Source organism: Myotis brandtii, unplaced genomic scaffold (genome assembly GCF_000412655.1).
Source record: "Myotis brandtii unplaced genomic scaffold, ASM41265v1 scaffold136, whole genome shotgun sequence".
Lineage (NCBI taxonomy): Eukaryota > Metazoa > Chordata > Mammalia > Chiroptera > Vespertilionidae > Myotis > Myotis brandtii.
Genome location: NW_005354829.1, coordinates 447,518 through 458,148, shown reverse-complemented (window position 1 = coordinate 458,148; position 10,631 = coordinate 447,518). Strand labels below are relative to the sequence as shown.

The 10,631-nt window shown below is 34.3% G+C and overlaps 1 protein-coding gene across 3 annotated transcripts in view; it reads left to right on the top strand.

Annotated features, from left to right (window-relative positions):
* TLL1 (tolloid-like 1) overlaps positions 1-7,389 on the top strand; it is a 165,571-nt gene extending 158,182 nt beyond the window's left edge. For all 3 annotated transcript variants that reach the window (XM_005860504.2, XM_005860503.2, XM_014534979.1), the window contains exons 20-21: positions 2,580-2,830; positions 4,197-7,389. In XM_005860504.2, coding sequence (XP_005860566.1) covers positions 2,580-2,830; positions 4,197-4,328 — 383 coding nt within the window. In that variant the 3' untranslated portion in view covers positions 4,329-7,389. The remainder of the gene's footprint in view (positions 1-2,579; positions 2,831-4,196) is intronic.
* Positions 7,390-10,631: the final 3,242 nt, after the last annotated feature.

The following is a 10,631-nucleotide window of genomic DNA, read 5'->3' as shown; positions in this document are numbered from 1 at the left end:
CCTTACCCCTGAGGTTCAACCGTCTGTTCATGCTTCTAATTAAAGTTGATATTCAATATTAATTTCAGGTGTATCGCATAGTGATTAGACATTTATATAACTTACAAAATGACACTCCCAATAAATCTGGTACCCAGCACTTGAGGCACATACATATGCTTTACAAACATTGAATGCTCAAAAGAGCCATATGATATAGATATTATTTTTATTTTTTTCAGAGGAAGACATTGAAAATCTAGAGAAGATTATTAATTTTCAAAGAATTCTAAAATTACATTAAAGCATGGATTTTATCCTAATTTTGTCTCCAAAGTTTATGTACTTTTACTGTATATTTTCTCCTAATGTACAAATTTTGGATTAGAAAGGAAACTGTTAAAAAATGGATCACTATTATTTTAAGCAATAGGTAAAGATTGCATGCTTCCTTATTTAAGTTTTAAACATTCCCTCAGTCCAAGAAAATCTAATTAGTCTTGTTTTTTTCCCTATGCAGTTTACACCCATTCATAAACCCATGAGAACAACCTCAATCTCATTTTGTTAAGCAAAATGTGCCTCGGATATTGTCCAATCCAGCACTGTCATCTCAGAAATGAGGATTCTGAGATGACTAAAACTTAGATGACAACCACATAACAAAAAATAACAGTTGGAATTAGAGTTCTGGCCTTCCAACTTTTTATCATTTGCTCTTATCAAAAATTGTAGGTTTTTTTCTTTATGTATAATTTTTTGCCCTCATTTAACCAGCTTTCTTGGAATTTTCTGGACAGGTTTATTTTATACTGCTACTTTCTAGTAGCCACATCTTTTGAAATATTCTTATGTTCTGCCTACTATGTGTTTTTCCCCAGAGCTTTCTTTTTAACAAGTTTTTTCTATTCTGTAGTTTTTCATCAAATATTTATTGAGCACAAGCTTTAGATAGATATGTAAGGTATTAGTAATTTATGAGGGAAAATTAGGAATTCAAGGGAATTTATAGGAAAATAGGAGTTTTCACCAGTGAACAGCTTACAGTATGATAAATTAAACTGATTTTCAGACATTTCTGAACTTCTGATTTAGGGCAGTTTCTACTAAAAAGACAGCCAAATCCAGTACTATATTTGTCCACTGTTTTGCTACATTTATAAAGTGCTTATGCATGATTTACAGCCTTCTAGAATACATATGGCTATTATCAGTGGACCCTGAAGTATGCATTTTAATTTGCTTCCCTAAATTTATATTTCTCTATACAATTTTAATTTTATCCACAAGAAAAGCTTCTAACATTATGAATTTTGAAACCAGGTGATTGGAAATGCGCTTTAATATAGCTTTATGGCTACTTTCCCTCAAGTAATACTGTCCAAATCCACTGGAAATGGACTTTATTGGAGAATAGTGTTCCCCCTGACAGTAGATCTGGTTTCTTGTAGGTCCAATTTTATTTTAATCTGGTAGCAATGTTATTGTTACAGTTTTAAATAAATGAATTGTAAGGAACAAATCTTTCCAATAAAAAGAAAAATCCGGTGTATTCGCTCAGAGGATGCAGCTATAATACAGAAAAAAAGGAGAAATGTGGAGAGAAAGTAATGTTTTAAAACATGGCATGGTCTGGTAGGACTTTTCTGTAGCACAAATCATCACACTTTCAATGCCATTTAAAAATCAAATGATACATTATTATGCTCCTTAGAAAGGAAATTATTTTGATCTAACTCAATTAAAGTAGAATGCCCACCACTAAAAGCACTTATAGGTCAAATTACAGGACCTCTCCCGGAATTTAATACTTTTTCAGGAAATGAACAAACTTGTCTTTCCAAATTAAAATGAAGGCCACCCCTGGGCTTCTCTTCCCTTCTTTTACCTTTCTTATTGAGCTTCATTTTCCATTTCCCAGAATTCTGTAGAAGACGCTCTGGGAGCTTGCAAAGTGTTTTCAATGGATTTGAAGATGGTATTGCTGACATGCTAAACTACTCTGTTTATATTTTGCTGACTTGGTAAATGAATAGGGATATTTGCAGGAAGTGTGTTTACTCTATTTAAATATCTTCTTTTAAAGGGACCATGTAAAATGAACTATTGAACATATTTCAAAAGCCACTCATAAGCAATTGCCCCACGCTGGCTGTTATTTCCTGCTGATGGAAATGTTTCCCAGGCCAATCAGATCTCTTGCATACAATAGCCAAATGTTCGTCCTTTAAAAAGGTATCCTGCAGACTTAATCCTCTCTCCTTTTTTTTCATGGAAAATTAATTCCAGCTTTATTATTTTGAGCCATCCATAGGAACTCATGAAATTCATAGGGTCCATAGCGTTATTTGAGTGATTCATAGGAATTAAGTTGTGAATTGAAACATAAAAACGGGAACTTTTTGAAATATTTTAAGTCATTTTCTTCAAACTATGCAATTTTTTTGGTTTTCAATAAAATTGAATTATAATGCCTTCTGCCTTTTGCAGACAGCAATAACTTCTAAGTTGAGAAGTTAGAGCATGGTTAGACTCCATTGGAATGGAAACTGACCTGTTAAAGCTCATTGAGCTTACCTGTTTCATTTCTCCCCTGGCAGAGTGCGGTGGCCGCCTGAAAGCGGAATCCAAGCCCAGAGACCTTTACTCACATGCGCAGTTTGGCGATAACAACTACCCAGCGCAAGTCGACTGTGAATGGCTATTAGTGTCAGAACGGGGCTCGCGACTGGAGTTATCTTTCCCGATTTTCGAAGTGGAAGAAGAAGCTGACTGTGGCTATGACTATATTGAGCTCTTTGGTGGCCTCGATTCAACGGCGATGGGGCTTGGTCGATTTTGTGGATCAGGGGTAAATACAGTACCAACAGAATACCATAGCCATGATTAAAAAAAAAAAAAAAAAGCCTATCGATTCATGCTTAACATATGTAACATACAGAACAGCGGTGTTTTTACAAAAGAAAGTGATATATTATCAGTTTCTTAACACATTATAGCACGCCTTACCACTTCTTACCACTTCTGGTGAATTTGCTAGATAATATCAAAAGATATAGATGAATTCAGTAGTTATAATTTCTTGTTACCATCCACAGTCTAAATTTTATATTCTTGGCTTTATAGTGCAATAAATATTTAACTTTTTAATAATATAAATGGAATATACTTAAACACACACATTTGACAATGTTGTCACCTTCCTAAATTAAAGTACACACACAAAACAAACAAATACAAATATGCACCCCATTCAGATCACACATTTGACAATGTTGTCACCTTCCTAAATTAAAGCACACACACACACACACAAAACAAACAAACACAAATATGCACCCCATTCAGAGTGACATTCTCTTTTCAACAAATGTGTTTGGTGGGAGTGGATGGTCCGCCACAGGTGTGCAGCTCAGCCGGATGTTATTCAACTGCAGGGTATCACTCTGCACAGGACACATTGCCAGGTACAGGCCAGAGCGTGTCACAATGAGAAATAAAAAAAGGGGGGGGAAGCTTAAGGAAAGCCTCAGTGCTTTCTTTCCCAGAATCCTCTGCATCAACATCAAATCCACAGACTCAATATCTGAGTATATATATTGTTTTGACGACATTATCCCCAATTTTTTTTATTGTCTATCAGTATCTATTGCTTAATTAATACTATTAAACTCCTGTCCAAATAGCAACTGAAATGAAAACAAAAACCTTCTTGGACTTCAATTATTAAAACTAGAAGGAATGGAAAGTTTGGGTTCTGGAAGTGACTCTGCCTCAGAGCAGCTCCTGAAACAAGTTTAATGTCTCTTCATCCTCTCTAAGCCTCACTTCATTAATTTGTAAATCAAAGGAACTTGGCTTAAAAATTTGGGCACAAAACACCAAGTTCCAGAATTTGGAAACAGACTTAAGTATGCTCAAAGCCCAGCTACATTACTGACTAGCTGTGTGAACTTGAGCGTGTCATTTGCTTCTCTGAAACTCAAGTTTTCTTATCTGTAAAATGAAGAAATCACTCATATCCACTTTCCAAGGTTTTAGGAGGATTCAATTATATGCCCCCCAAAAAGTTCCCAAACATGAATTCCATGAAAGAAAAAGTGACTCATTCTGTTTGTTTGTTTGTTTTCTTCTCAGCCACCAGAAGAGATCTATTCAAAACATGAATTCCATGAAAGAAAAAGTGACTCATTCTGTTGTTTGTTTGTTTTCTTCAGCCACCAGAAGAGATCTATTCAAGTGGGGATGCAGTTCTGATTCATTTTCACACTGATGACACAATCAACAAGAAAGGATTTCATATAAGATACAAAAGCATTAGGTATCAAGATACCACGCATACCAAATAACTAATACCAAAACCTCTTTCAGAAAATAAAGGAATGTGCATAACGGAGAGAAGACATCGTTTGTTTTTTTAAATGAAGATATTAGCACAATGTTTTATATAATAAAACTGAACAGAAGAAAGCTGTATGACCAGAATTATCTCTGTACTGAACGAGAAGTTGGCAGTGAACCTTGGTCAGCTTTGCCAGGGTATTTGAACTCCAGCTTGATGGTATGAATAAAGCTGGTGGAAGGGCATGACGTGCTTCAAGGAAGACTCCACAAGCTTTTGCTCACAGCTTGACGCAGATGCCTCACAAGTCAGACAATTAGGTTCAGGGTCTGTGGGCCTGCAGAGCGTTCTTTTTGACAATTTTGCAAGATTGGGGATAAATAAAAGGATCTTGCAGGTCATAAACTGGAAAACCCTCTCCTTGTTTCTTAGGATAATTGCTTTGGCTTTGTATCTTGGACACAGTGTAAACCAGATCCTTGTAAAATGTTGTGAAATAGAAGTCTTAAGAGGGTGGTTTGTAATTTAAATGTAGGTGTGTCCAATGTTTGGAAACTGGAATATTTCAGCTTCATTATTTTCATTTGCAGGCCAGATTAACCTCTTTGAAACATAGATCATCTTGAGACCACTTTATTTTACTGATATTTTGACAACTTTGAAATGTCAATAGTTTCTATCATAGCAATTAAACTCTAGACATCATTTATTGAAGTGCTGAAAAGTGCCCAGTTGATCCGTAGACTCAGTTCTGCCTTTTCACACCAAATCCAAGAAGCCTTGTGCTGGCTTATGAACTTAACGGGGGGGGGGGGGGGGGGGGATTCCCAACTGGTGTGAATAGGATTCTTCTAAATGAAATGACTGTCTGGGTGGTTCATACTCAAGTTACCACTGCTGCTATTGTCTTTCTTTTGTTGTTGATCTGTTGTAGTTGTAGTTGTGATTGTTGATGTTGTCATGGTTAATGTTGTATTTAAAAAAAATGAAATGAAGCGGAAGTAGGCCTTGTAAGAATCGAAAGATATCTCTCTCTCTCTCTTTTTTTTTTCCTTCCTGGGATTCACTTTAAGAAAAAAATGCAATGTTGGAAAAGGTTTTGTTTCTGAAAGACTTTCTATGGTGCTATTCCATGAACATTTTTTTAAACAAAGTTTTTGACTTTGAGCCAACCACCTGTAGACTATGAATGTCTCCCTCTGTCTGGCTGGTGGCATTTGAAGACTAAAGACTTGTAAAATGTATCAAGAGTATATCATCGCAAGGGCAGCACTTGTCCTATGGAACAACTACTTATAATGCCTTAGGATTCTTGCACATGATCAAACATATCCTTCTAGAAACACATCTTTTGAAATATTGAACATAATAGCGTATGTTAATTAGCAGCTCTATGAGGAAAATCCATTTCTCTGACGGAACATTGGGTATAAATATGTTGACCTGCTTTTGTTGTAGAAAATGATTTTCTGCTTTAAAGCCATGTGTGTTTTTAATATTAATGTATGTATATGTGAGCTTGTCTGAGTGAAGCTATAAGAAGGTGAAAAGTAGTGGGTGGTTTGAAAAGTTAAAATTTATGTGCCAAGTTCTACTAGAATCCTGTTTGAAGTAGCACCTTTCTTAGGCAGTTTCATGGACAAATAATGGGAACTTCTAATTATTATCAACCCATTAAAAAACGGCTCTTTCCTTCAGAGAAACTCTATTTTGATATTTTTTGATGTTGATGTAGATTGCTCTATAAAATAGCTTTGTTTCTGTTAGCTGTCCATGAATATTGAACATTTAATAAAATTGGGTATTTTTCTTCATTTTTACAAAATTAAACTATACACACAGATATAGTTTATTTGTTATTGTTGCCCTAAAGAATCTTTTCTTGCATATGAATTATAATATGTAAATACATTTCTAAAACCAATCTTTTCATCTTATTGAATGTTACTTTGGAAATGTATAACTATTGCCTGCAATATAAGATTTTAATGGAGCTGACTTATTCCAGTAACTTCTATATTTTTCACTAATCTCCAAATAGCCAAAATTTATCAGGAATGGGAAAGAGAAAAGAAAAAACACATGAACACCCCGTGTACGACACTATGCCCAGCCTGGGCCTGGGCACACGTACTAGCTCCTTTTAACTTTGTGCTCCCTTTGACAACTGTGATGATGTTCTCATTTTCTAGTTCAGGACCTGAGGCTCAAACACACATAATATTCCCAGGGTCACAGTGTACAGTCAGATGTTGAAAGCCAGCTTGTCTCTTCTAAAAATCTGTGCTTGTCCTACAAAATGTAGTAGAATCAATCTTAACATATATAAATAGTAGATTTTTTTTATGATGAAACTTTTCCACATTGAGTAAATTATAGGGTGAATTACATTAAATCTTCAGGATAAACCTATTGTTCCTTTCAGAAACAGCATGGCAATTCGAACATCAACTGTAGATAGCTTTAAGGACTACAGTTAGTACTAGAAATACAAAAAAACAATAGTTTGGAGTTAGTAACCATGGGCCTTTTATTAAAATAAATATTAAATTATTTTATCTGCTGTGGTAGGGAAATGTAGTGTTCTACTTTATGAAATATTCTGGATATTCCAGTTGACAATTAGGCTACAATGTGCTGCTTCAACACAACTGAGAAGTTAAAGTTAAAAGGTATTTAGAAAGCATATGGCGATGTCATAACTTAGGTCTCGAGTGTGGTCATTAATTTTTATTGTATCTTATGTCATATCAGTTCACTGCATACTAATTTATATTAATTCCACTTTGGCTTAAATGTGTTGTTAAATGCAAATACAGACAGCTTCAATGTTTTGTTAATAGTTACTGTTCAAGACATTCTATTAAATTAATTTTGTAAATTATTTTCAACCCCTACATTAGTATATTGGTTGTTCTGTTTGCCACAGTTCTTACTCCTATGCATCCTGTACACAGAAAAAAACTGTTCCCACTTCATATGATTTTATTAAGTTATTTTTAAAAGTCATTAATCTAGTTTATTATCATGCCTTAATGTACCTGAATAAAACAACATTTTTAAACAAATGAATGAGAAACAGCAATTATATTTTGAAGTTCGCAAATGTTTCCTGTTTATATTGGCTGGATTTTTGCTATCTAAGACTAATTTTAATATATTACAGTGTCATACTCAAATTCTACTCAATTTTGTTTTTAAATATCTTAGTCTCCTTTATTTGATTTATATTACTACTGTATTTTTATGGGAAGCCTCAAATAGGAAATTTTATTCTTCCACACAGAAAATCTCTAAACGCATCTAATGATTAATTATTATTCTTTAAGAAGAATAAAAATTATTTTAAAAAACATTAAATTACAGATTGCTTAGATTTAGTAAACTACAGTTGTGTGACATGCAAAATGACTTTTACTTAGCAATTATCAAAATGTTTGGAAATTTTGTTCAGTGATAATGAGAATAAGATTTACTTTTTGGAAAACCTTTATACCACTTGTTAAATCTGGCATGGGCGGAGAAACACAGGAAAAATAATTACCTCCTAAAGTTTTATAATTTGAACTACAGTAATGCCTTCTTTTTCTCTCTCTTTTTTTTTTAATCCTCACCTGAGGATATTTTCCCATTGATTTTTTTAGAGAGAGTGGAAGGGAGATAGAGAGAAAGAAATATCGATGTGAGAAAGACACGTTGATTGGTTGCCTCCCGCCCCAACAGAGCGGAGGATCAAGCCTACAACGGAGGTATGTGCCCTTGGCCAGAATCAAACTCCGGACCCTTCAGTCTATGGGCCGATGCTGTAGCCACTAAGCCAAACCAGCCTGGGCATGCCTTTATTATAAGAAAAAATGTGTAATATGAGCTTATCAAAAAGAAAAAACTGGTCTGTGAATGAATGGAAGCATTTTATGCTTCAATGCATAGTGAATACTTAGCTTTTAGCCTTTTAGTGTTATTATAAAATTGAAAAATTTTGTCATTAGCTTAGAAAAAAATTGTTGATAAAGCTGGCTCTGATACATGCTGAGATATTATTAGTCTCTGAACTTTCTTTTGACATCTACTCTTTCTCATTGTCCAGCCTTCAACGCACCCATCTTTCACTATCCACCATGGTATTCAACCTGAATCCAGGCTCACCACGTGTGATTTGAATTTGCACTTGGACACCTCATTTCTGCAGACACTGATGCAGGATGATTCCAAAGAGGTTATAGGCCTCTTTACATACAATATCTCATACAATATCTCAAATAACAATTTTTAATACAATAAATATCAGTTTCTAATTTTAGAAGACTTGGAGGTGGAAATATATCTGGGTTAAAGCTTATGAAAGAGAAGACCTAAGGAGCCAATATGCAGCTAGATAGAAGATAGAAGGTCCTGGCAGCTGGGTCTTGTTTTGCCTTTGTTGCCAGGGTGAAGGCGTTGAGTAAGTAATGAAATTATTTGTGTTATGTGTAATTTCTATACGAATACAAACTAATAGCTTCACCAATCCCACTGCCCTTACTCTGCTCTGTCTACCCATATTTTTCGTATAGTTGAAAAATTAGTTCTATAGCATTTTATTTTTGGCCTATCAAACTTTTAGAGCATACTTGCCTCTGAAATAAAAATAGCAACTGAGGCTATTCAAACTGATACATAGTAGTTTACACATGAGCTCAATGCATCAGTGTATTTTGCAAATTATATTTTAAAAAGCAGATCCAATGATGCTTCTATTCGCTAATATTATATGACTATTAGTCTTTTTCTTTTCTTTTTTTAAAATAGTTTTATTGATTTCAGAGAGGAAGGGAGAAGGAGAGAGAAACATCAATGATGAGAGAGAATCACTCATTGGCTGCCTCCTGCACACCTCCCACTGGGGATCGAACCTGCAACCTGGGCATGTGCCCTTGGCTGGAATCGAACCTGAGACCCTTCAGTCCGCAGGCTGATGCTCTATTCACTTAGCCAAACCAGCTAGGGCTCGACTATTAGTCTTAATATTTAACTCTTCAACAAATTTAAGGACTGACAAACTTCATATCCATCAAAAGCTCTTCTAGGAAATTTTATAAGAGTAACTATAAAAATTTAGTTAAAAACAATAATTTTAAATCATGATTCCTTTATGATATTTAAAGGGAGGGCTCACAAATATTTAAAATTTGACATCTGTCAGTGTTTTTTTTTTTAATGCCTAACATTGACTCACTTACTCCTCACAACTATGAGTTGTATTTTATTGTCTCTATTTTATGAGGAAGAAAATCAAATATACTGGTAATCAAAGTAAATATAAACCACAATAAAAAATCAGACTACAACTTTTAATTTAAGAAATGATATACTCACATTGGATTGCAAATATATTTATAAGCTTTTAGAAAAGTTGCTTGTAAAACAAAGTACCAGAAAAGTTGGAAGTCACATCAGATACTTCTAAGCTAAAAAATAGCTAGTGTTTCTATAGAAATATTAAATAAAATAAATCTTGAGGCATAAAAGTTCATATGGTGGTGACTCCATAATGATAACAATAAATAATACATTTAAACATTTTAAAACTTAAATTTTAAAAATTTGAAGTTGGATGAATGTAAGAACAGACCCTCAAAATATATAAAATTGTCAAAATCGTTTAAAAAATGTAATCCATGATGATAAATTAGAATACTAAGGTCTCAGTGAGAGAGATATTAAGATATAAAATATTTGCAATCTATATACCTGATGAAGGATTTGAACCCAGAGCATATAAAGGAATCCTAAAATTCAATAAGATATAAACCACCCAATAGATGAAGGGTTGGCAAGCTACATGCTCTGACCCAAATCCAGCTCGCTTCCTCCTTGTGCTCAGCCCATGAGCTAAGACTAGCCTTTTGGCAAGAATAGTTAAAAAGTTGAGGACAATTGCATGTTGGCCCATATGTCCTAAAATATTATTTTGGCCCTTTACAGAAAAAGATAGCTAACCCATGTAAGAGATAAATGTGCAAAGGATATGTATGGGTGATTCACAGAAGAGGAAATCAGAATGGTCAATAAACAGATGAAAACATGTTTGACATGGCTATTATTTAAAAACTTCAAATTTAAAAAGTGGGATACTGTTATATATCCATTGCATTTGTAAAACTTAAAGTCTTAAACACTTCTGGAGTTTGCAAGGCTGTATATAGCACAGGAACTCTTACACACTCCTGGAAGGAATGACAGTGCAAACCCTTTGGATAGCTACTTGACCATATCTAACACTTGGAAGGTGTCTTACCCATCAACCAAGAATTCCATTCAATGATATAGA